The following is a 25,861-nucleotide window of genomic DNA, read 5'->3' on the forward strand; positions in this document are numbered from 1 at the left end:
CGAGCCCCGCGTCAGGCTCTGGGCTGATGGCTCAGAGCCTGGAGCCTGTTTCCGATTCTGTGTCTCCCTCTCTCTGCCCCTTCCCCATTCATGCTCTGTCTCTCTCTGTCCCAAAAATAAATAAACGTTGAAAAAAAAATTAAAAAAAAAAAAAAAGCTGTGACTTTTCTTGAAGCCATCAGAGAGCTAAGGTTACAGGGCAACCAAGTGGACTGAAATTTAAGGAAAAAAAGGCACCTCCACGGAGAGATGTAAGGTCTGGCTGGTCTGTGGCAGAGGGAGAATGGTGGGACCAATATACAGGCAGGTAAGTAGAATTCAGGTATAATTTTTAATGAATTACTAAAGATCTAGCATGGGTTAGGAGCATGTGGGTGGCTCAGTCGGTTAAGTGTCTGACTCAGTATTTTGGCTCAGGTCATGATCTCACAGTTTGGGAGTTCAAGCCCCACCTGCACTGACAGTACTGAGCCTGCCTGGAATTCTCTCTCTCCCTCTCTTTCTCTGTCCCTCCCTGCTTGCTCTCTCTCTCTGTGTCTCAAAATAAATAAATAAAACTTAAAAAAAAAAACAATAATAAAGGTCTAGTGTGGCTTAGCAAGAGCATAGACACTTAGACGTTTTTTCTCCACAGATCTCTGTGGATTGGATGCTCATAAAAAATACTAGGCAGGAGGCCAGAGATAGCCCCTCCGTAGTGCTAGTCTGGAGAAGGAAAACAATCACTACTCCAGGAAAAATACAAAGGTCCACCAGGTGCCCTCTCTAGAATAAAAATCTTTTTTTTTTTTTAACGTTTATTTATTTTTGAGACAGAGAGAGACAGAGCATGACCGGAGGAGGGTCAGAGAGAGGGAGACACAGACTCTGAAACAGGCTCCAGGCTCTGAGCTCTCAGCACAGAGCCCGACACGGGGCTCGAACTCACAGAGATCATGACCTGGGCCGAAGTCGGGCGCCCAACCGAGCCACCCAGGCGCCCCTAGAATAAAAATCTTAACACTGCTGGGGAAAGAGTGGCAAAACTCTGCCACTCCCAAGGCAGCTAGGGCAGGGTGAAAGAAAAATAAAACAACCCTTTATTCCTGGGGGAAGGCAGGACATTCTGATCCAGACCATTAATGATAGCCTACCTCTAGGCCAAGAGCAGGATCACCAAAAAGATCCACACCCCTCCCTTTTTTCCCCCCACTCAGATCCAGAAAAACAGGGCCTGCCTAAGACTGAGGCTGAACCAAGACAACAGAGAATCCCTGCTCCCCACCACCAGGTATGCAAGCACCCAGCAACAACAACAACAAAAAGACCTAAAGCTGAGGGCAAAGCATAAACATTGAAGAAAAACCCTCCCTCCAGCAAACCAATGCTAAGCGCAAGGAAACACCAGAGGAATTTGAAGCCATGTGTGCACCTAAGGTAACCACAAGAACAACAAAACCCAAACCCAACTCAGGATTCATGGAGGGAAGGGGGTAGGAGATGGGCTAGACGGATGATGGGTATTAGGAGGGCATGTGTTATGATGAGCACTAGGTGTTGTATGAAAGTGATGAATCACCGAATTCTACTCCTGAAAATAACTAACTGACTAACTAACTAACTATGATTGGGGCCCCTGGATGGCTCAGTCTTTTAAGCATCTAAGGCTCTGGTCATATCTCACAGTCAAGAGATTGAGGCCCTCCTCGGGCTCCACGCGGGGCATGGGGCCTGCTTAAGATTCTCTCTCTCCCTTGGGGTGCCTAGGCGCGCAGTCCGTTAAACATCCGACTCTTGATCTTGGCTAGGGTCATGATCTAACAGTTTGTGAGTTCGAGCCCCACATCGGTCTCTGTCCCTCCCCTGCTTATGAGTGCTTGTGAGTGTACTCTCTCTCTCTGTCAAAAAAATAAATAAACTTAAAATAAAAGATACTCTCTCCCTCTGCCCCTCCCCTGCTCGCGTGCGCGCATACTCTCCCTCTCTCTCAAAACATAAAAATATAAAATACAAAATAACTATGGTTAATACATTAAATGCTCTAATGGAAAAGTTGGGCAGCATACATAAACAGGTGAAATTTCAGCAGAGAGATCAAAACCACAAGAGTCAAAACGGGAAAAAAAGTAAAAACCTAGAACAGTATCAAATGGTCTATGGTAAATATAAAAAAAATACTTTTTGAAAAAAAAACTCTTTTGGGAGGCCATTTAATTGCTGTAGAATATAGTTGACTGCCTCAAGTAAAAATTCACTAGCAGTGAATTGTGGATTTATAGCATATATGAAAGTGAAATGTATGACAACGACAGCACAAAGACAACGAAGAATTGGAAATTATACTGTTGTAAGGTTCTCATATGTGAAATAATGTAACATTACTTAAAAAAAACTAAACTAAAGGGGCACCTAGGTGGCTCAGTTGGGTAAGCATCCGACTCTTGATTTCAGCTCAGGTCATAATGTCACAGTTTGTGAGTTTGAGGTCTGTTTTGGGCTCTGGTTTGACAGCACCAGAACCTGCTTGGGATTCTCTCTCTCCTCTCTCTCTACTTCTCCCCCACATGCATTCTCTCCTTCAAAATAGGTAAATATTAAAAACAAAACTAAACTAAAAAGATTAAAAGAAGGGGTGTAAATAACAAGCCAACAGTGGAAATAAAACATAAAAAATACACAAACCAAAAGTAAGTGAACTAGGTCAGAGAAAAATAAATGTCATATTATCACACTTACCTAAAAAACAAAACAAACAACAACAAAGAAAGGGACTCATAACTACAGAAATCAAACTGGTGGTTGCCAGAGGGGAGGGAAGTGAGGGGATAAGCAAAACAAGTGAAGGGGATTAAGATGCACAAACTTCCAGGGGTGCTTGGGTGGCTCAGTCGGTTAAGCACCCAACTCTTAATTTCAGCTTAGGTCATCATTTCACAAGATCTGCACTGACAGTGTGGGGCCTGGTTGGGATTCTCTCTCTCCCCACTTCCCCCCCTCAAAATAAATAAATAAACTTAAAAATAATAAAATAAATAAGACGCAGATGAAAAGTACAGCATAGAGAATATAGTTAATATTGTAGTAATGGTGTATGGTGACAAATGGTAACCATGCTTATCGTGGTGAGCATGCATTGAATTGTGGAATCACCATGTTGTGCAACTAACATAATGTTGTATATCAACTATACTTTAAATAGAAATTTTTTAAGAAAGCAGAAAAAAAGACATATGGAACTAATAGAAGCAGAAGACAAGTAGCAAGAAGGAAGATTTTAATCCAACCATCTCAATAATAACATGAAATATAAATGATCTAAACATACCAACTAAAAAACAGATACTGACAGATAAAAATGCAAAACCCAACATGTAGTCTACAAGAAACCTGCTTTAAATATAAAGACATAAGTAAACTATAGGTAAAACGATAGGAAAAAAATAAACCATGCAAACACTAATCAAAAGAAAGATGGAGTAGCTATAGTACCATTATATAAAATAAACTTCAAAATAAGAAATACTGCTAGGGATAAAGAAGTCAATTAATCAAGAAGACAATTCTAAATATTTATTTCCTCCAACAACAAAGTTTCAAAATACATAAAGTGATATATATCTAAAAAGAGAAATACACAAATCTACAATTATAGTTGGAGACTTCAAAGCACCTCTCTCAGTTGTCACTAGAATAGATAGACATAAAATTAGCAAGATCGAGGGGTACCTGGTTGGCTCAGTCAGTAGAGCATTCGACTTTTAATCTCAGGGTCATGAGTTCAAGTCCCACACTGCATGTGGAGCCTACTTTAAAAAAATCAGCAAGATCTAGAGGACCTGAAAACGGAATGTGCCAACAACATAGCTCTTGTCTAAGTAATTATGTGACTTCTGAGAAAAACAAACAAAAACTGGCAACTGCAATAGGGTTTACCTCCATCCAGGAGACGGGGGGCAGGCTAGGGGTAGGAGGCAGCCTTCTAGCAGGAAAAACACTACTTTGGCTCCTCAAATTTCACAACAGAGTATCAACCCTACTATCTACTCTGTTGGTATCAGAGCACAGTTAGGAACCCTCCCTCAGGTGCTACCTGAGGCCTTTAAGACCAATTCCAACCTACTTATCAGGTCCTTATCACTACACCCCCCCCACACCCACCCCTACCTCCAACCCCCGCTGTCCCACCCAAGGTCCTATCACACTAAATTCCTTGCAGCTTCCAGAACCTGGAATAGTCCAGGGTTCCTAGAGCCCATCAGACAAACACACCTTTGTTCGTACTGAGCCTCTGCTTCTAACACCCTACTTCTCTCACCTTTTCCCCAACATCCTGGCTGCCATCTTTCTCCACCTATCTCCTTGTGTCTGTAAGGTTTCTAATACATACTTCTGCCTTAGCAGCCACCTCATTCTGTTGCATTTACTTACCTTCACTTCAGTCTCTCCCAACTAGTTAGTAAGTTCCTTGTCTGTTTTAACAGCACCCAGTACAAGGCCCAGCACAGGCTTGGTACTCAATCTGTGATCACTCCATAAAAATATACCAAGAACAGGGGCACCTGGATGGCTCAGTCGGTTAAGCATCTGACTCTTGATTTCAGCTCAGGTCATGGTCTCATGGTTTGTGAGTTTGAGCCCCACAATGGGCTTTGCACTGACAGCCAGGAGCCTGCTTAGGATTCTCTATCTCCTTCTCTCTCTCTACCCCTCCCCCGCTCACGCTCTATCTCTCTCCCCCCACAAAAAATATAAATAAATAAATACCAAGGACAAAAAATAGCTAAAAGAGAAAATACACAACAAACCCTACTAAAAGTCTAACACCTTGAGCCACCTACTCACCTGCTTGCCAGAACAACAAACAAACAAGGCTTAACTAAATGAAGTGATCATTCAGAGAATTCAGTCTGAGATGGTGGTTCTTATCATTTTGTCAAAGTACTTGTTCTTTAGATGATGAAAGAGGAAAAAAAGGATAAAAAGCAACTATGACTACAATAATGGTTTTGAATTCAAGTACATTTAATTAGTTGCCACGGTATCTACATACATTCTCAAAAAGGCAATCCTTATCTGTGAGATGCATTGTTTATCCTATCCCCACAGAAATGGGATGAAAATCAAGGAGCTCATAACTAAGCCACTATCTCCAGCTAAGTAGCCTGGTATCTGGGGGGAAGAGTGTACAACAAAATCTTACCAGATCACCCTCTCTGAACTGGCTATCCTTCTGTCTTCAGTTTTTATCCAATTGATAAGAAAAATCGGTATGTGAAGATCACAAACAGTATCGGATTCTCAGTCTCTCTCACACAGTCTCTAAAATCACTACCTAAGACAATTTCCATTAAATCATTCAGTGTACCCTATAAGTTCCTATTTTGAAAAACTAGTCTTAAACCCTGCCTGTAAGGGCACAATGCAGTTTTCTAGCAGGTTTTCATACTATTTTACAGGCTCCTCTAAGCAGATAATAAAGGGATTCATCAGACCACTAAAACTGCTTCATGAAAACTTAACCATGAAACTATCACATGCAATTTCAGGGGGAAAAAAGAATCTTTCAGCGTTCAATTACAAGGAATACTTTACAAGCTGGATTTAAAATCTCTTTTACAATGGGTAACTATGAGGGAAAATGCTGTTGAGAAAAATATCAAAATCTTTTTTTTTTTTTTTAATTTTGTTAACGTTTATTTACTATTGAGAGACAGAGAGACACAGAGCGTGAGCAGGGGAGGGCTAGAGAGAGGGCAGACACAGAATCCCAAGCAGGTTCCAGGCTCTGAGCTGTCAGCACAGAGCCCGACGCAGGGCTCAAACTCACGAACTGTGAGATCATGACCTGAGCCGAAGTCGGTGGCCCAACCAACGGAGCCACCCAGGCACCCCTCAAAATCTTAACTGTGGTAAAAATATAGAGGACTCTCTTTTCTATACACCTCTGAGCCTTATATATTTTCCACAATTAGTATACATTAATTTTCTTAATGTTTAACTGTATCTATATAATATACACACACATACTTACACTCCTATAAAACAAAAAAGTGATGTGACTCTATATTTATCTTTTTACCTAAGAAAATAGGAAACTCAAGATCCAATTCAGTTCCCAATCACAGTGAACAGATAACCTTACTTTCAACAGTGCATGGTATCTATTCTTTTCCATGACTTTGGTTTTCAATTTCTTTTTAACAACCTCATTGCAAGTATCTTTCATTATGAACCACCACAATTACTCTTTAGAAAGAGATATAATTTAATATATATACAATTTATATAATACAGTGTTATATAATTTTTAATTATATATGAGCCATTCTCATCACTAGTATCCTGTTCATAGTGTACAAAAATAACTGAAATTCTTTACAAATCACAAAGATCCAAGAAAGTTAACAGAGGACAGAGCAACAACATTCACCTGTGAGGAAATGAACAAACATCACACTTCCATAAGCTGCCTCATTATGAAGGGTCAGGTATTGAGAAGAAAATGAAGCCTCCACATCAAGGCCTAATTCCACCTGTCTGTCTTGGCCACTTAACCTCTGCAACAAAGAGTAAGAGGCAGCTTATCAAAAAACGAGCCTAATAAGCAGCTGGATATCTCCCTTTGTAAAATGTATGTTTTATATGCCTGCAGGGACAGCATTCTCAACTGAGAAGTTCCATCACACTCACAGTGGAGTGTAACTGAAGCCACGAGCCCACACATGTGTCAGAGAAGTAGCTCGGTCATCTCAAATCATGCATATCTAGACTGCTGCTGCTCCCGGAGTCCCAGGTCCTGTGAACACTGTTTGCGTCACTTTTGTAGAAACGTATCCACATCCTGGAGGCTACAGCAGGAAGCGCACAAGACAGAGGTCAGGAAATTTCCTGTACCAAGAAGTGCCAAGGAGATAAGTCACATAACTGGTATTTACTTCTGGTCTGCAACAAAAATATGTCCGAAGCCAGAGAGAGAAGAAGAAAGACAGGGAAAAACTGGGTTTGTGGTTTTCCACATATTTGTCAGGAGAGGGAAATCAAATATAAGAACTCAAATGACAGTCTGAGACCAAAGTTGGGAAGCAAAAGCCGTGAGCGCACAACGGCACCTTAGCAAAGTAGGCAGCCTGGGCAGCTTCCTCCTAAGGGCTTCACAGCAAGCAAAGAGAGACGAAAATGAGCTCAGGAAGCACTCAGACTTTTCAAAAGTCTGCTGCCCCCAGATCTTCAAATCAGGGAGCAGCTCTCAGAGAAGCACCAGATGGCTGAGCATTCTGCTAACACGATGCTAGATTCGCTGGCAGTGCTTTTTTTCCCCCATCAAGGGCAGAGACTGAATTCTTTTGAACTGTGTCACCAAGCCCACAGCCCAGTGCACACAAGAGGTACTCAAAAACGTCTGTTAAATATTGATTCCTATTTAAACCGACCATTACACAACGTGGTACCCACACTGTTTGCCTAGCGCTTAGTGAAGAATTCTCAGAATGTTTTACAAATATCTCTTTCCATTTACAACGTGAGATGATCAAACAAGATGACAGGACATGAGACGGGAGGAGGAGCCTTCATGGCAGCAGCACGCGGTTCCCTAGCCCTGCATGCCCCCCCCCCCCCCCCAGACAATCTCGCAGCATCCCAAGCTCTGATCCTGCAGGACATTCTCAGAATCTTGCACGCCGTCTTTCTCGCTTGCAGAGTTTCTCACAGCACAGGCTCGCTTTCTTCCCGTCACGCTCACCCTGGAGCACCTCTCAGTCTCTTACACAGCGTCACACTCGGGGCCTCTGTCGCCAGAGTCTCCCTCTCAGTCTCTCGCACACTCCTGGAACCACCCTCACACGCTCAGAGAATCACCCTCAGGCTCTGGGTTTCACACACACAGCCTCCCGCTAGTCTGGGGGGGGGGGGGTGCCTCACGCACACCGAGTCTCCTTCACACCAAAGTCTCTCCCGTACTGTCAGCATCATCTCACACACACTCGGCGTCATCTTCTCACTCAGGGTCTTTCTTGCACACTCACAGTCACCCTCAGACTCACGGGGGTCGCTCACACACACACACTCACACAGACACAGTCTGACACGCTCAGTCTTACACTCAGGGTTCCCCACACTCCTGGAGCCACCCTCACGCTTGCGGTCCCTCTTACACGCACAGCGTCACCCTCTGGCACGCTCTCCCCGCGGCGTCTCTCACGTGCCGCTCGCCCGCCCGCCCCGCGCCGGGGTTGGCGGGCCCGAATTCCGCACGCGGCGACTGCGGCGGCGCAGAGAATTCGGCCTCCAGGACGCGGCCCCCGGCCCCGGCCCCGCGTCCCCCGCGCGCCCGCCCGCGGCCCGTTACCTCGCGGTAGCCAAGCGCCGACAGGATGCTCAGTAGCTCGACCGCCACGGCCGCCCGGGCCGCTGAGGCCCCGCCCCCGCCACGTCACGCGCCGCCGGATCGCGACAGCGCGCGCCGCGTCGGGACAGGACGCCTAGTTCCGTGCTGAGTCCGCAGGCGGCGGCGCCTCTGGGCCTGGGGGGCATCGCGGCGGCCTCAGGGATCAGAAGGCCCTGCTTGGTGTGCCGTCCCAACGTCTGCGTGCACTTGGCTGCCTGTCCCCAGGCGGGCCGTGACCTGGGCCCAACCACCCTCGCTCTAAATGGCCCCCGCAGCCCGTTCCTTTATGGCTGTTGGCCATACAGCTTACACAAGTTGCGCTAGATAGCCTCCATACCTTGTTCTCAGCCAACCCCTCCGCTACGCACCCTAGGAAGACACAGACCCAAGACGCTTTCTCCCAAACTCCTAGCTCAGCCCAGCTCCCGTCCATCGAACCCGTCAGCAAACACATGGACACTAACTGGCTTCTGTAACCAACCCCCCGCCTCCCTAGGGCTCAGGCTGGGGGACATTTTTTGATCCTTATCTTGTCTGACCCTACTGACACTCTCTTGGGGGAGCTGCACCCTCCTATCCTCTTCCTCTACCTCGGCTGCTGCTTCACCATCTCCTTCTAGGGGTCTTTTCCTTCTGGTAGCTCTGGGGCTCTTCTAGGGTCTCTCTGACCTCTTGGACAGCTGAGCCTTCCCCCTTAGCTTCCTGTCCACAACCTCAAGCCATAGCTCTCTCCTGGGCCATGGAGTCATTTCCCACAGACACGTGTTTACACCTGCACATCCTATAGTTTGAGACTGACCATACCCAATCTCCTGCTCTGCATCACCCAATGACGCAGCCAGAGATGGGCAGCACCCTGGAAGCTTCCTCCTCCTGTCCCCCAAAGACCTGCAGGTTTTCTCATGGTTTTCTTCTCCCCAGTTATAGTAGCCTCCCAATCCCTACCCTGCTCCCTCTAACCCATCCCCATACGGTAGGGATTGCTCCTAAAATACACATGGGAATGACTGTATCTCCTCTGCCTAAAAACACTTCCATTCTCCTATAGACCTGAGACAGTGATCCTTGAAGGACCCTCATTGCTACTGCCCTCCTTGTGCTCTCTGCTTGGAATACCGTCCTTTAGTGTGAATGAGAGTATGTGCATATTTGGAGTCTTTAGAATCTGACCCTTTGTCCCCTGGATCCATTCCTTCTGCTTCTCTGGCCAGGCAAAGTAAGAACTCTGCTCATATGTGTCACTCGGTGGCAGCCAGTCCACTTACCCTTGCAACAGCCACATACATGACCTGCCAGCATCCAGATCTCTGGCTCTGCTCACACCCAGTTATAACAACCCACCATCTGAAAGCCCATTATGCACCAAACACCGAATTGGATGTTCTCCAGCACCATCAGTGTTCCTCAGGACCACCCTGCAGGATACATTTATTCGGCCCCATTCTGCAGATAAGCAAGCTGAGGCTCAGAAAAGTTGCGAGACTCCGTATGTAGTAGCCTGGAGCTGGTAGAACTCAGATTTGGACCCCAGTAGCGTGAACTATAGCCTGCTATGACTCCATGCCCTCTCTCCGCAGCTGTGAAATCCAACATGGCAGTGGGGCTGAAACAGGTCAGGGGTGAGCAGGCAGCTGTAAGGCCACCACAAGGGGGAGTAGGGGATGGTGGCTGTCAGGGCAGAGCTGGGAGTCAGGCTGGGCAGGACCTGGAGGTAAGGACCTTTTGTGTTGTCATCCTTTCACCAAGGCCAGCAATTACAGCTGGACCTGTGTCCCTTGGCACCCTCCCCCTCTTTGGGCCACATTTCTTCCAGGTTTTGCCAATAAATAGTGCTGTGAGAGGGTTCAGAGTGCCCTCTAGTGGCCCAGGGTGTATTGAAGCCTGAAGCCCAGGCTGGCCCAGGGCAGGAACTGGGGCTCTCACCACCCCACTGCCGCCAACCCCCACTCTGGGCTCTGCACCATAGAATTAAGGCTTGGATGCCATCCCTATGCATGTTTCCCTGTCTCTGGCTCTGTTTCTCTGTCTTTATCCATCTCCACTTGGTTCCCAGTGTTGTTCCTTGTCTCTGTCCACACCTAGTCTCAGCCTAGTCTCTCCTCTTCTGTCAGTCTCTGTCCCCAGAGAGGGACAGACAGTGGGCAAACTGAAGAAACAAAGAAGAAGGATGGAATTCTAAAAAGAACTCTAGGGTCAAAAGACACTGAGACCTGAAAGATGAGAGAGGACAAAAAGGCTGGGAACGAGAGTCCAGCCAGGGTGACCTGCAGGATCGTCCTCAGCCCCCAGCTGTGGGGCAGCATGTGGGGTTTATACACCAAGCAGGAGTAGAGGGAGGCAGGACGCTACCTCTCTAGCGTCTTCACCCCTCCACCCCTCCATTACCTCCCTCTTTTCATGCTCAGAAGAGACTCTAAGCCAGGGCACTTTACAGCATCCAGAGTATTTTTATTGCCAGAATCAAGGTACAGCCTGCTCAGAGCCCCAGTACGGAGCACACCACTCAGGAATAAAAGGAGGGAGATGCTGGGTATGTTCACAATACAAAAAAATCCAGCTCCACAGAAATCTTGTGGGAGAGCAGCACAGTCCAGCCTGACTGTGGCTCTGGGGTCCCATCCTAGAGGTTAGACTCAAGTCTTGGCCTAGAGCCATTGACCACTTGGAGATCACTGCCACCAAGGCAGATCCAGATTCTCCATCCCTGCTATTATAGGGAGATCCATGCAGCACCTCTGGAAAGGAAGGAAATTACCAGGGGAGCCCCAGGGCACCTGGCTCTTTCAGGGGCGACTCAAGCTTCTGGGTTAGTCTCTGCAGGCTAAACACCACTGAGCTGCCTGGTGGGAGTAGGTGCTGGGCAAAGTGGGAAAGAGTCCTACCTCCTCTCAGCTCTGCACCAGCCCACACGGGTGCTAGAAAAACCCTAGGGCTGGGTGGCAACGTGGTGGTAGATTTAGCAGGGATACCCCAAGCTGCCTTAGCTGCTTCCTTGAGTTCTCTTTCTTCATGAATACCTAAAAGGCCATGGCACTGGCCCTGCTCTCATCCTTGAACCACATTCCCAGAGGGAAGGGAGCCAGCATCAATACTGTGGGTAACAGCCCAACCACAGGAGTCAAGGCTCCTGGAACGCAGCCCCCAAGAACTAGAGGGCCATATGCTGCCCAATCCTGAGCTAGGCTGTTCTTGGAGGTGAGGGAGGTAGGAGTGAATGTCCCAGGACCTGGGAACCATGGAGAACACAACTCGCCCCTGCCTGCAGGAGGAACCAGGCTGCCTCCAGAAAGCCACAGTCAAGCTGCTGAGCAACTAGGCCACAGGGAAGCCAGCAGCTCCAGCCACCCACAGCCACTAGCAAGCCTACCTGTGGCCAGTGTGTGGGAAGGATCCCCTAGGGACCAGACCATCCCTGGGACCTTTAGGGACAGGAACCACACCTCAGTAATATCCCCCACAGGAAGGCTAAGGGGCCAGGGCCCAGTGGGTAAATGTGAAAAGGCCACAGGGGTAGGAGAAACAAATGACCCCTCAGTCCAGGATTGAGGCCAGGTGCCAGCCAGTCCACCTGCGGAGCCAGTCCTGAGGTCACAGCAATTCCATCAGCAGCAGCAGCAGCAGCAGCAGCAGCAGCATTCTTTTCAGCAAGGATCCCTCAAGTGAGTCCAGACTATTTCTTCTTTCCTCACATCCACAGAGAAAAGGATAAGAAACAGCACTTCCCAATGGCAAATATTTCACAACCCCAGACTGAGGACATTAGACAGTCAGTCACAAACTGCTAACCTCACGGGCCACGGTAGCCAAGAGAAGCAGCTGTGGCCACGCCATCCCACAGCCCTGCCTGGCACAGGAATCAGGGCCCAAGAAGCACACGTTTCAGATAGGCGAGGGTAGTGGCGTTGGCCAGCATCTCGATGTGCTCGCTGCCCGGGAGCGCCTGCAGTGATACTTGGTGCTCCTGGCGGCTGCGCCAGGCCTGGCACTGCAGGGCGCTCTGCAAGTTCACAGTGCCGTCGCCATCACCAAAGCAGATTTTGGGATCACGGTCTGGGAAGCTCTCATAGTAGAAGGAGTCTGGCGTGGGGACACCAGTGCCATAGAGGCAGTGCAGCGGCACGCCAGGGGGCACTGTGGCTTCAACCAGCCCCTCCGTGTCCTGCCGCATGAGCCATCCATCTTTGAAGCCAATGTCCTGGAAGAACTGGCGGTAGTCCCGCAGTGTGTAGTTGGCTGTGGGTGTACGCACGAAGATCTTCTCAGGGGACCAGGTATAGTTGTAGGGCAGCAGCCAGCTGGTGGAGACGGCAGACCGCTGCTGCTCCCGAATCTTCAGGGGCCCAATGACTGGGATCCGATTGTTGTCTCCTGCAGGGAGACGGCTTTCTCAGTCTGTGCTCAGGACATGCTGGCAGGGCAGCACGGTCCCCACCAGGCCCCCCGCTGGGCCCCAGTCAGGGGCCCAGTCAGCACTCCAGCACCTCTACACTGTCGTCCTCATTATAACTCCCCCACAGTTCCCTTTATTTTTGCTCTATCTGGGAAGCACACCGCCATGACTTGTTTCTTTCCTTCTGCATTTCCTTACCAGAGGTTTAGGCAGCACATACCCACAAGGTGATTCATTGTGTAAACAGTACCCTCCTCTGAGCATTTGTTACCAGGCTTGTGGGCACTGACCTTGTGGAAGGTGAATCAGCAGGCTGTCAGCCCAGGGACACATTCATCTTTCTCTTTTCTTACACTGAGTTACAAAAACATTTTTCTTTTCCTAGGCTCAGACCTGCAGCCAGCCAGCCCTGGTCGTACCCCACTCTCCTACGTGTCACTAACCTGGGCAGCCAGGCCTTCGGGAGACACAGCAGGAGGCGAGGCTGCAGGCAGAGCGAGGGTCCTTCTCACACAGGAATGCCAACAACAAAGAGCCAGGGAGGCCTCTGAGGAGTGAGCCAGAACTTGGAAACAGGGGCCCTCTGACCTATTCAGGACCCTGGCCATCCATCAACCCACCTTCTGACTGACCAACAGACTTTCAGCGCTGCCTTGTGAGATCTGGCTGTAGGACCCCTGAGGAAAGGAAAGCCCCTAGCTAGGGGTCCATGACTACCACCCCACCCCCTACCCTACCCCTGATCCAGACTGCCGGGACCTGACAGAACAGTTTCCCAGAATCTGAGGCAGAGATCTAAGGAGACTCACGGGGAAGCTCTGAAAGGCTGAGACCTGAACCTCACCACGGTTCCCTGTCTCAAATTCACGCGGGCCCACATCTGTCCTTTTAGGTCCAGGTTGGACAGAGTAGATGGCTGTCATGAGTCCTTGTTATATCCGGACTCGTTGTCCAGCCAATCCAAGGTCACTACCGGGAGAGGCACTGTGTCTGACCTGATTGCAACCATCAGTTGTCCAGCAAGTAGGTCAGGCAGTGTTGATGACATGAGGAAGAAAGTTCCTCAGACGCTTGGCATAGTGGCTCGTGGCTCCTAAAATGAGGGGCCACGGGTTCAATCCCAGTCCTAGCAGAGGGAGGAAAGCCCCATGGCTATAGCTGGCAGGCTCTGATAGCCCTGAAAAGGCAGGTGGATTGGGGAGAAACAGGGAAGGAGGTGACTTTGCCAACTGCCAGGCAAGCAGGCCCAAAGAAATCTGCACCTGCTTCCTCCCTGTGTTACCCACAAAGGCTCCCCGCTGCCACAGATGGACGTATGACTCATAAACAGGAAACTGGAGTCCAACCTTCCTTCCCTGGGGCAAAGGTGGGCATGAAGAAGGAAAGATGAGGGTAAGAGAAAGGGAGAAGGCTCCCTCAAAGAACTTTGGGTCAAACCAAGTTAGGCCAGCCAGGCCAGAGCATAGTGTACGTGTGTACACATGTGCACAAGCAAATACCTGAGTGACCAACAGTTGTGCCATTCCGTGTACATGCCGCAAAAAAACTTACACAGATAACAAGAGCCATCCACTAGAGAGATGAAATTAATTAATGATAGATCCTCTTTTGGAAAAGGAGATGTTTAAAAAAGCATCCCACTCTGGAGAAGAGACATGAGGGTGGCCCAGGAGGACACTGTAGAAGGAAAGAGAGGGCACCATCCCTGACATCAGCCCCCCAAACTGGGTCAGGCAGGGTCTTACCTGAGGCCAGGACACGCAAAGTCTTGGCCACGCCCCCCCAGGGCGCACCCAGTGCCACAAAGGCACGGATATACTTGTTCTTCCAGGCCTGTGGCTGCCGCTGCAGAAAGTAGAGTGTGTACATGTTGCCCATGCTGTGGGCAACAAGCACCACAGGGCCCCCATACAGCTGATGCATCTCCTCGATCATCTCCCGGAGAGCCAGGAAGTAGGGCCCGTTTTCATCTGTAGGCCAGAGCCAGGCGGTGGTCAGGAAGGAAGGGTCCTGGGGCCTGAACCATTGAATGTTTTTCAGGCCAGATCCAGGACTAGGCGGGTGGGGAAAATGCTAAAATCCAACTGGGAGTGGTCTGGTTTTCCCTCCTTTTCCAGGAAAGGAGGAAATGTAGGAGGTCCTTTCCCCCTCCTCAGCCTCATTATCTCTCCCCAGGGCTCAGAGGCCCAGAAATCCTAGGGTGAGGGGTGGAGAAGGACAGGACAGATTGACCAGTGGTGGTAGCTGTGACTGCTAGGCTAGACACCAGAGGCCCTGGGGGACAGGGGAGAGCCCAGGGCCCCTGGGGGCTGTGACCTCCTCGTCCCCACCTCCTAAGACCTCAGAGAGGAAGCAAGAGTGACCACTTACTTGGGGCTCGGCGCCAGTCGTAGGGGGCCCCCCGGACATCCTCACCCCGTGTGTAGCCCCAGCCCACAAGACTCTCTACCATGGTATGGAAATAGGAACCTGTAGACAGAAATGTATGAGAATTGTAGAAAGGACAGCCAGTGCCAGCCACCCACACCACACCCAACAAGGAGACTGTGACATCTACTGTAGGAAGATCCCTGAAGGAGTGCTATAAGGCTCTGTGCCTACACTGATTAGAGACAGTTTACAGGCTCATTTCAAACTAATAGCATTCCTCCCACTCTAGGAATACAGAACTTCCAGCCCCATGCCCTGGAGGGCATGAGGAAGGGCTACATACCCACACTGCTTCTGCTGGGGTCCAGGAACTCCAGTGAGAAAGTCTTCCCAAAGCCAGGAACACGCACATCTACACCATCTGGAAACTGGGTGGCCCGGGATGTTCTGTTGTAAACCAGCCTGTCGGGGGTGGGGGTGGGGACATTGAGCTGGTGATCCAGAGATGACACTGAACATGGTGTGTCCTAATACTTCCCTGTATCCTAAGCCACACTCCCTTACTATTCTTATGTCTGATAAGAAGTATATAAAAAGTAACAAACTTTATAAAGCACAAATCAGAGTAACCAAGTCCAACAGAGGACCCTGAACAAGACTCATTCCAAAGATTAAACCCAGGGCCCCTGTCAAGGCAATATTTTCTTCTCCTCAATGTCATCAACCTCAGAATGCAGGTCTTGGATTTGGTTGGAAAAGGGAAGCACCAGGCCTGGCTCTGCCATCAACATCATGCTTGACCCAAAAGGCAGGTAGCCTAATCTTACAGGCTCCCATTCCCCATCTCCATGGATTTAGCTCCTACCACCCACCACAATACATCACAGGGCAAAGGAGATGGTAAGTGCAGCATACAGACCCAAACAGAGAAACCACCACCTTAGGGCCTAAACACCTGTGGCTGTTGTGTGGGTGTGTGGGCAAGGTCTGGAAAAATGATGGGACAGGGTGGTGGGAGACAGAAGGAAAGCTTTGTACTAGGCCAGGAACTTGGTTCTGGCCTCCCTGATGCCAAGGAGGCAAATGTGCCCAAGAAAACACAGGTGGCTAGACCTGAAGTCCTTGGTGGTCCTGAGTCCTAATCCCCATAAGATCAGCCACAGAAAGCTGACCAAGATACCCAATATAGACCTAAATAATAGGTCCGGGGGGCCCACTTTCTCTAAGGTGATCTGTAGATTATCCCTACAGAAAAGTGTTGAAAACTTTCTACAAGGACAAAGCAGCTCCGTGCCAGATGAAAGTCTAAACAAGTCAGATGTCCCATGAAGGTAGACAAGCCACTCTCAGTATCAGCCTGCACCTCCGATTGGCAGTACCTGAGACCACGTCTCTGGTGTAAAAATAGAATTGCAGATCAACAGCCCAGAAATAACCCTGATCACATACAAAAGAGGAAAGAGTCAACAAAGCAGGCATCAGAAACAACAGGGAAAGGCAAGGCACCTGAAGAACTAACTAATATATCTCCAGAAAAAAAATTTTAATTTGTGAGACTCCATTCAGCTCAAACATTTACTGAGCACCAATTTGTTCCTGGTTCTACCGCTATAAAGATAAACGAAATATACCTTCTTTCTCTGCCCCTCTGCTGCTTGCACTCTGTCTCTGTCTCTCTCTCTCTCAAAAATAAATAAACATTAAAAAAAAAAAAAAAGATAAAAGAGATATGCAACCTCTGCCTTCAGTGAGCTGTCTTAGCTCGGGGTCACATAATTCTGGGTTCAAATCTTGATTCTGCCACTCATTAGCTGAGTGACCCTAGGCAACTTTGTAACCTTTTTGAGCTTCCAAGTTTCCTTATCTGTAAACAAGGTTGAAAACAGTACCTGTTTCATAGGGTTGCTGTAAGACTAAATGAAAGAAAGTATGTAGCACAGGCTGTGCCTATATTCAATAAGTGATAATTTTCAATACAGTATTATTTTATTATCAGGGAAACATCCTTGGAAACAAAGTTTGGCAACTGATAAGGATTAAAGGGAATAGACATGTGGCATGGAAGAAGGAAAGGTTAAGAGTTCTGGGGGAGTGGCAGGGGAAACTTTACAGAGGGACCAGGCTCAGGTTTTAAAGGGTGAATGGGGGGCAACTGGGTGGCTCAGTCGGTTAAGTGTCTGACTTCAGCTCAGGTCATGATCTCAAAGTTTGTGAGTTCGAGCCCCACATCGGGGTCTGTGCTGACAGTGCAGAACTTGCTTGGATCCTCTGTCTCTCTCTCTCTCTCTCTCTCTGTCCCTCCCCTGCTCACTCTCTCCTTCTCTCTCTTAAAAACAAATAAACATTAAAAAAAAAAAAAATTAAAGAGTGAATGGAGGGAATTTATCAGGCAAAGGGTATAGAGCTAGATTCCAGGCTGAAACTATAAAGACATGGAGACATGGTATGTCCCAGGAGGAACAAGAAGTTGAGGGGCCAGTGAGTGGTCAACTCAGAGGCAAGGGAAGGGATGGAGGCCACGTTGAGGCTATGAATAGTGGCTGAAGCATAGAATCCACATGTAAGGGGGTGCCTGGCTGGCTCAGTCAGTAGAGCATGCAACTTTTATATCAAGGTTGTGAGTTTGAGCCCTACGTTGGATGTAGAGATTATTTAAAAATAAAATCTTCTGGGATGCCTGGGTGGCTCAGTTGGTTGTGCGTCCAGCTTCGGCTCCGGTCTTGATCTCACAGTTTATGGGTTCAGGCCCCACATCGGGCTCTCTGCTGTCAGCACAGAGACTGTTTTGGATCCTCTGTCCCCGCCCCCCCACCTCTCTCAGCTCTTTCCCTGCTCACTCTCTCAAAAATAATAAATAAAAAAAATAAGTAAAATCTTCTGGCCAACTAATCTTTGACAAAGCAGGAAAGAATATCCAATGGAATAAAGACAGTCTCTTCAGCATAAGGTGCTGGGAAAACTGGACAGCGACATGCAGAAAAATGAACCTGGACCACTTTCTTACACCATACATAAAAATAAACTCAAAGTGGATGAAAGACCTAAATGTAAGACAGGAAGCCATCAAAATCCTAAAGGAGAAAGCAGGTAAAAACCTCTCTGACCTTGGCCACAGCAACATCTTACTCAACACCTCTCCAGAGGCAAGGGAAACAAAATAAAAAATGAACTATTGGTACCTCATCGAAACAAAAAGCTTCTGCACAGCGAAGGAAACAATCAGAAAGACTAAAAGGCAACTGACAGAATGGGAGAAGATATTTGCAGATGACATATCAGATAAAGGGTGAATATCCAAAATCTATACAGAACCTATCAAACTCAACACTCAAAAAACAAATAATCCAGTGAAGAAATGGGCAAGACATGAATAGACACCTCTCCAAAGAAGACACCCAGATGGCTGACAGATACATGAAAAAATGCTCAACATCATCATCATCCAGGAAATACAAATCAAAACCACAATGAGATACCACTTCACACCTGTCACAATGGCTAACATTAACAACTGAGGCAACAACAAATGTTGATGAGGATGCAGAGAAAGAGGATCTCTTTTGCACTGCTGGTGGGAATGCAAACTGGTGCAGTCACTCCGGAAACAGTCTGGAGGTTCCTCAAAAAATTAAAAATAGAACTACCTTATGACCCAGCAGTTGCACTACAAGGTATTTATCCCAGGGATACAGGTGTGCTGTTTCGAAGGGGCACGTGCACCCCAATGTTTATAGCAGTGCTATTCACAATAGTCAAAGTATGGAAACAGCCCAAATGTCCATCGATGGATGAATGGATAAAGGAGAATTGGTGAGTATATATACAATGGAGTATTATCAGCAATCAAAAAGAATGAAATCTTGCCATTTGCAACTATGTGCATGGAACTAGAGAGTATTATGCTAAGTGAAATTAGTCAGTTAGAGAAAGACAAATATCATATGACTTCACTCATATGAGGAATTTAAGATACAAAACAGATGAACATAAGGGAAGAGAAGCAAAAATAATATAAAAACAGGGAGTGGGACAAAACATAAGAGACTCTTAAATACAGAGAACAAACAGAGGGTTACTGGAGGGGTTGTGGGAGGGGGGATGGGCTAAATGGGTAAGGGGCATTAAGGAATCTACTCCTGAAATCATTGTTGCACTATATGCTAACTAACTTGGATGGAAATTTAAAAATCAATCAGTCAGTTAATTAATTAATTAAAATCTTAAAAAAAAAAAAAAAAAGAATCCATGCATAGGGTGTAAAGCACAAGGCATGAACTAGACAGAGTAGAGCCAAGAGCTGCAAGAAAGGGAGGAAGAAAGTTCTGTCTCCGAGAGTACAGAGGTGGTGCTGACTAGACAGGGGAAATGAGAAGGGCAAGAGGTCAGTGACCTCAGGGTCTGTTGAAGCAGGGATGAGACAGAAATAGGTTCTAGAAATTTCTTTAGGCTCGGTGAGCAGTACCCCATCTGTGCCCCAGCCCCCACCTGATGTTGTCGATCCAGCAGTCAATGATGACAGGTAGCAGCAGCTCGAGGTTCAGCCAGAGGGTGAAGTAGCTGTCCGTCCTCTTGGAGCAGAGGTAGTGTACGACCGTTGGCTTGTCCAGCTTTGCCTCCAGCTGGTTGCCCAAATCACCAGGCACTGCAGGGGGACACAGAACAGTCATGAGGCCCTGGACCGGCAGGCTGGAGATCCTTGAGACTTGAACCCAAAGGCCTCCTACTATAGCTGTCCCAGGCTACAGAGTAGGCCCTTGTTTATTCAAAGGAATGGCAAACAGGACAAAGCACTGGGCCACTTAACTAGCCAAAACTGAATCCAGAGAAGGCACTCTAGGACAGGCTTGTGGACGGGGGTGGCAATGAACAGAAACACAGTTGAGAGAAGTTCATAATGGTACCTGCCAACCTCTTGAGAGCCCAGTAATCTTCCAGAGGGCAGATCATCTGGAGGGCCCTAGGCTCTCAGCACACCTGGACCCTGTGTCAGAGATGGCTACCCTGAAACAACACAACAGTCCAGCCACAGCCAGGTAGGGGAGGGTGTGACAAGGCCCAAGGATAACTTCTCTCTGCCCAAGCCAGTCTAGTCAGTCTATACACACAGAGCCCTCAGGCCCTTGTGACACTCAAACCCATCCCCATGGCTTCATCACCCGACATTCAAGGCCCTTCCCAGAATATTGTTCCCATTGACCTTTCAGGCCTCACTTGGTTCTACATGCCATGCTCTTGCATCTTCCAAGCATATCACCATTTAGGATCCATGATCACTGAGTGAACCATCAGCTCTTGGCTCTCCTGGGCATTCTTTGGGTTCTACAAACCTAGCCCTGCACAGGGCATGCCCTCCCTTTGCATCATCTCACAGTGTCCTCAGGACAACCATGAGATGCAGTTCACCTCCCTTAACCTCCAGTTCACCTGCGTTCACCTCCCTTAACAACACAGATGCAGAAATGGGGAGTCCTCAGCATGACAGTGCAGAGACCTTGGTCACTGTCTCCAGCAAAGAGGAAATGGCTAAAGGAGGAAGCCACCAGATTTGCTGTGCCTGAATGCTCTTTGTCCTGGATAGGCTGTGTGGCCTCTAAAAATAGCAGTGGTCATTTCCTAAGCCCCTTTTTGCCTAAAGCTAGGACAAAAGACATCCATATAACTTTCACCTCAAATAACACTGGGAGAGAACATCCTTACTATGCTCACTTTACAGATGAGGAGACTGAGGTTGGGGTAGATATGACTTGTTACAGTCCTCCACCAGCCCAAAGTCTTCTGTATCACTTCTTTGGTCTCTACCACCAATTTGGGTCTCACTCATAGAAGGTGGTCACCCTTGGAGGCTGATCCTCTGATGGTCCCTGCTGTGTGTCCAGGAACAGCTCCTCCACTGCCCACCATGGGGTTTCCCAGGATTAATGCCAACAGCTTCACTCTCTGAGAAGCTGGGCAGATTAGGATTCTGTGACTCTGGCTGTGGCGTAAGGCTCCTCTGCTGTGACCTAGGATAAGCAAGAACTGAACTGAATGAATTGAGTATAGTTAGCATCAACCCAAGCAAAAAGGCTGCCACACATCAGGGACCCCATCAGGGACCACACATTTCCCGATGTCACACCCTTCATACTCAGAACTCCTCAGGCCTACCCATGACTTCTTGTGTGCTTACAGGATAAAGTCTAGATGAGCCAACCAGTCACAAGCCCTGCACAATTCACTCCTCCCCTAACTCCATTCCAGACATCCTGGATTGCTTACCTCTCTCCCTCTGAGATGTAATTTCCTCTGCCTGGAACTCTCTCCTGGCCTCACCTATGGCCACATTCTCCAGGCAGCCTTCCCTAACTGGATTGGTAGACTCTTTGTGCTTACCCAATACAGACCTCATCTCTAGGGATCCCTGTAAACTTAGGGAACACAGGGCCTAGTCTGCCCAAATCCCATGGTGAACCTGAACCCAGCATCCCCCTGGAGTATTTCCTGGCCTAGAACTGGTGGGAACCCCCAGGGACCACATTGTCAGCCAACCCTACCCTTCTGTGATCTGCATCACCCCCATTAAAATACCCCCATCAGAAAGAACATGGGGGTCATGCTGCAGCACACTCAGTATGTGACATATACCTCAGCATGTCTCTGCCCTTATGAATCCTAGCTGGCCACCAACTCAATGCTTGAATGAGGCATCCAAGGCCCCCAAGACAGAGAAATCTCATCTCTGCCCACCACCACAAGGAAACACGGTGGTTCCTGTATAATTACAGGGGCCAGGGCCAAGGGGTTGGCCAGGAAGGTCATCTAGACCCAACATAGCCCAGTCCAAATTGGTCTGGAAAGGGTAAGATGCTCCCTGACATCTGTTCATAGCCATTGTCCCAACCCTTACCTCTGTCTTTAGCCATCCTCAGATTCCCTTAGGCCTCCTCCCTCAGGCCAATGCCACCCATTTGGTAAGTTGGGGAGGGGGGTGTCTTGGTGGCAGGATAGGAGAGTCATTCTTTCCCCCAAAAGCTTCCTTTCAATAATGCCTCCTGAAACACATGGGGCTGGAAGAGTCGAGAGAGACAGCCTCCTAGTCATGCCCAAATCAACAATTGAGGACCCTGGAGACCAACTCCGAGAACACCCTATCCCCCCGCCGACCCTCAGGAGTGGGGCCAAAGGATCTCGGTCTCTCCAGCTAAAAAATGGACATAAAGCGAGGCAAAGCTTGGGACTGACGTAGATAGCAATACTGATAGACAAGAGAACAGCAGCCCTCCCATTTACCCCATATTCTACAGGGGAAGGTGAAGAGAGGTTGACCACACCCGCGCCCAGCATGGCGAGAGGTGGACGGACCGAACCAGGTGACAAGACAGACAGTAATATGCTCCCCCACCCCACGCTTAGAGCACAGCAGATCTGGAAGACGGCTCCGCCCGCACCCCGTCCTGCCGGATGCACGAGCAAACGGACCCGACTGTACGCACGCCTCACCCAGCACCACAGGAGGGGGACGTCCGACTGGGAGCGCCGGGTCTACGAGCAGCAGGAGGAACAGGAGGCCACCCAGGAGCAGCGCCGCAGAGTAGGGACAGAGGCGAAGACCCATTGCGTGCCACGGCCGCTACAGGTCCAAGGTGCGGATTCAGCGCCCTGTGGGGGGTGCCTAGGCCGGGGCGGCGGCGACGAGCTTAACCCCCCCGCCCGCAGTAGACCACAGCCGCCGGGCCAATCAGGATCCATCTTCCCCAAACGGCCTGCCAATAGGAACTCGCCGCCAGACACGTCCCTCCCGTTTGGAGCTCGCTGCCGCGCCCCTGCGGATCCCCTGCCAGCTCCTTGGACCTTGCTGCGCGCCGAGCGCATCGATCGATCCGGGCTCAGCCTGGCTTCTCTGCCCTGAGTTCCCGACCGGTCGCACCCAACTCGCCGCTGCTGGAGACCCAGCACAGCTTTGAGTGTCCACAATCCACGCTGCGCAGCCCGATTCCTGGTGCGTCCCTGCTTTGGGATCTGGAACGGGCTGGGCCGAGGGAGGATTCAGGGTCCAGTGCTTGCAGCTGCTGAGAAACCCTGGTCAGAGCAAGAAGAAGGGGAGAAGTGAGTCTCGGAAAGTTCTTGGGCCTTAGGGGACCGGGAGCTGACCAGGACCTTTGTGCAAACCCTACACCGATTCTATACACCCTGTTCCGATGTCACCTGGGTTCAGGCAACGGGTTCAGGGACACCCCCCCCCCCCCCGCGTCTGTCCAGGGTGTAGTAATAGGTGCAGGACAGGTCGAGGCTAGGTCAATGTGTTTCGTTTCCGAGTGAGAGGGCTCCCCTCCTGTTTTAGTTGCGCGCAGTATGGAGCCACAACATCAGACTGAGCTGTACTCGCGCCCAGTTGAAAATGGGTTTGAACCTCAACCTTGCACCATGGCCCATCAGCAAATTTCCCAGCAGAGCAGGGCAGGGACTTCGGAGTCCACCTCCCATCCCAGGCAAACTGGGGATCCAGAGAGGGCAGAGGCTCCCTGCTAGAGGAATCAGAGGTGAACAAAGTGGGTAGATCCGAGGGCTGGTAATACGGCCAGCACCATGGGTCACCCTATGATAGGGAGACCAGCATGTTTGGAAACTGGAAGTCTTGATCCTCCACACACCTCCTCCTGAGGGTTAGACAACACCCTGATCATCCCCTGGCTGGTCTCAAGACCTCTAGCCCACCCATTCCTTCCTTCCTTCCTTCCTCTTAGTCAATGGCAACACTTTCTAGCCTTTCAGAGTGCTGCTAGTAGTCACCATTTTGGCCTGCCCTTCTGTGTTCTTATAACATTGGTGGTTGGAGTACCTTACTTTTTTTTTTTTTAATGTTTTTAATTTATTTTTGAGAGAGAGATTGCACAAGTTGGACAGAGGGAGAAAAAGGGGAACAGAGGATCTGCAGCAGGCTCTGCGCTGACAGCAGTGAGCCCAATGTGGGGCTTGAACTCACAAACTGCGAAATCATAACCTGAGCTGAAGTCGGTGAACGGTGAAATCATGACCTGAAGCGAAGGCAGATGCTCAATCAGCTAAGCCACCCAGGTGGCCCTAGAGTAGCTTACTCTTTTAAGGTCCACCTATCTCCCACCTCAGGCCCTGGCAAGGACCCAAAACTTCTGCCTCCCTCCATCCTAGAACCCAGAAGAGGGGTTGCCAAGGACCAATCTGTTGCAGGCCCATGGTGGGAGACCATAGAGATCATTTTGTCAGTACTAGGGACAGGCAAGAGTCCACGGCCAAGAGTTAAGTGAAGGGAGGGTAGGCATCAGGATGGCCTGGGTTGCTTTGGACTTTGGATAGTCTGAATGTCTTGTCAACCCAGCAGCCTCAGGTGACCATGGACCCTTCACAGGGTGGCCCTGTCCTCTGGAGCAGTTCCGTGGCGCCCCAGTCCCACAGGCCTTGCAGATGATAGGAACCATGGCCATCGGGGAGAGGATGTTAAGGCCTAGTCACAATGATCTGTGCTGGCACTGTGGAGAGGAGAGGAGTCAGAAGGTAAGGGTCTCCCTTTCTCACAATGACCCTGTCATCCACATGAACCTCCTGGCTGTAGAGCTGGGTTCATCCTGGACTCTAGATACTTCCCTGATTCTCAGACCCACAACCAGGTGGTCACCAAGTCTTGCCAGCTCTACCTTCCCAATGCCAAACTTTCACCCCCAAAGTCGCCTCCTTGCTGATATCCCAATTTATGCCTTTATTCCTATGGATTTCTCTCCCTGTGTCAGGTTGTCATCATTAAACATTAAATCAGGTCCATCACTGTCTGCCTAACCCCACACATAATCCTCCTACTGCATGCATCATATGCATCTCAGTCATAGTGAGTGAGGACCCTGCAGGGGACTCTGACCTTTTTCCCCAACTTCCACCTCCCCTCTCTCCCAGATCCCTCATCTCCAGCTTCAATAGCTCGTTGGATCTATTCATCCTTGTGTAAGACAACTGAAAAATCCCTCAAGTTACCAATAGTTATTTGGGTAAAGATTTTTTTTTTTTATGGCTTCAAAGGTTTGTTTTTTGCCTTACTGATACAGTATAAAAGGGGAAAGAATTCAGAAACTATTTCCTAAAGTAGATGAATGATACAAATGTTAGTGTGATGCTGTACACTTCAGTTTTATACAGCAAACTGTTCCAACTGTCAGCTTATGGGTGATCTAGCAAGAAACATTACATGAATTAATTTTAAGATGTAAGCATATTTACATACTTGCTTATTTAGTTTTGAAAATCTAGTGTTCTTTACCCCATGGCAGTCAAGACTGGGGCTTAATGCAAGATGTTTCAGCATGCTTCGCCATTTGCTTTTATGCATATGACAATAAATGCAGTTTTGAAAAAAAAAAATAACCTCATTCTCCCTCAGGACTTCTGCACTTGTTGCATTGGGATCACTCTGCAGCCCCCATTTTGGGGAACTTAATTGAGCTCTGTATTTAGGTCTCAGCCCAGACATGACCATTGATTGACTCTGAAGCAGGCCCTACCTGGCTCCTATCAGAATATAATCACCGGAAGAGCAAGCCCCTCACCTGCCCATTACTGGGGCTATTGCCTTCTTTGGTTACTAGTTACCACCAGCACAGTCCCAGGCACACAGCAGGTGCTTAACATATATTTAATGAATGAGTGATACACCCCCTGCACTCCCCCCCCACCGCCTTCTCTAACCCTTCCCCCTTCCAGGATATGGTCCTAGTGCCAGTCAGACCTGGAGG

General features: G+C 48.8%; 2 protein-coding genes across 9 annotated transcripts in view; both read right to left on the reverse strand.

Moving 5' to 3' along the window:
- The window catches only part of SLC7A6 (solute carrier family 7 member 6), a 36,616-nt gene extending 28,122 nt beyond the window's left edge, over nt 1-8,494 (reverse strand). The window contains exon 1 of one of the 3 annotated variants that reach the window (XM_027076070.2): nt 8,327-8,494. The gene's annotated coding sequence lies outside the window, so the exon portion shown is untranslated. Of the gene's footprint in view, nt 1-6,409; nt 7,577-8,138; nt 8,245-8,326 lie in introns of those variants that run through there. The other 2 variants (XM_015068871.3, XM_015068864.3) reach the window with 2 other exon arrangements.
- Nucleotides 8,495-10,792: 2,298 nt separating this feature from the next.
- PLA2G15 (phospholipase A2 group XV) lies at nt 10,793-22,745 on the reverse strand. 6 transcript variants are annotated; one of them, XM_015068907.3, is made up of 7 exons: nt 22,605-22,622; nt 20,832-21,127; nt 19,611-19,767; nt 15,469-15,587; nt 15,126-15,224; nt 14,501-14,725; nt 10,793-12,733 (listed from the first exon to the last, which is right to left on the reverse strand). In XM_015068907.3, coding segments are annotated over exons 2-7 (1,113 nt in total). In that variant the 5' UTR covers nt 20,833-21,127; nt 22,605-22,622; the 3' UTR covers nt 10,793-12,221. The 6 variants fall into 6 exon arrangements, with proteins under 6 accessions (XP_014924393.1, XP_026931847.1, XP_014924376.1 ...); XM_027076046.2 differs by having other exon boundaries at nt 20,823-21,127; XM_015068890.3 differs by lacking the exon at nt 20,832-21,127 and having other exon boundaries at nt 22,605-22,745.
- Nucleotides 22,746-25,861: the final 3,116 nt, after the last annotated feature.

Source organism: Acinonyx jubatus, chromosome E2, assembly GCF_027475565.1.
Source record: "Acinonyx jubatus isolate Ajub_Pintada_27869175 chromosome E2, VMU_Ajub_asm_v1.0, whole genome shotgun sequence".
NCBI lineage: Eukaryota > Metazoa > Chordata > Mammalia > Carnivora > Felidae > Acinonyx > Acinonyx jubatus.

Bases quoted from the DNA above. Each gene is read 5' to 3' on its own strand.
- PLA2G15 (XM_015068890.3), bottom strand. From the start codon at position 22,719: ATGGGTCTTCGCCTCTGTCCCTACTCTGCGGCGCTGCTCCTGGGTGGC. The intron at 15,588-19,610 runs GTGGGGGCTGGG...CACCCCCGACAG, and splicing joins TGCTGGATCGACAACATCAG to GCTGGTTTACAACAGAACAT. The intron at 15,225-15,468 runs GTATGTAGCCCT...TTCTGTCTACAG, and splicing joins CCCCAGCAGAAGCAGTGTGG to GTTCCTATTTCCATACCATG.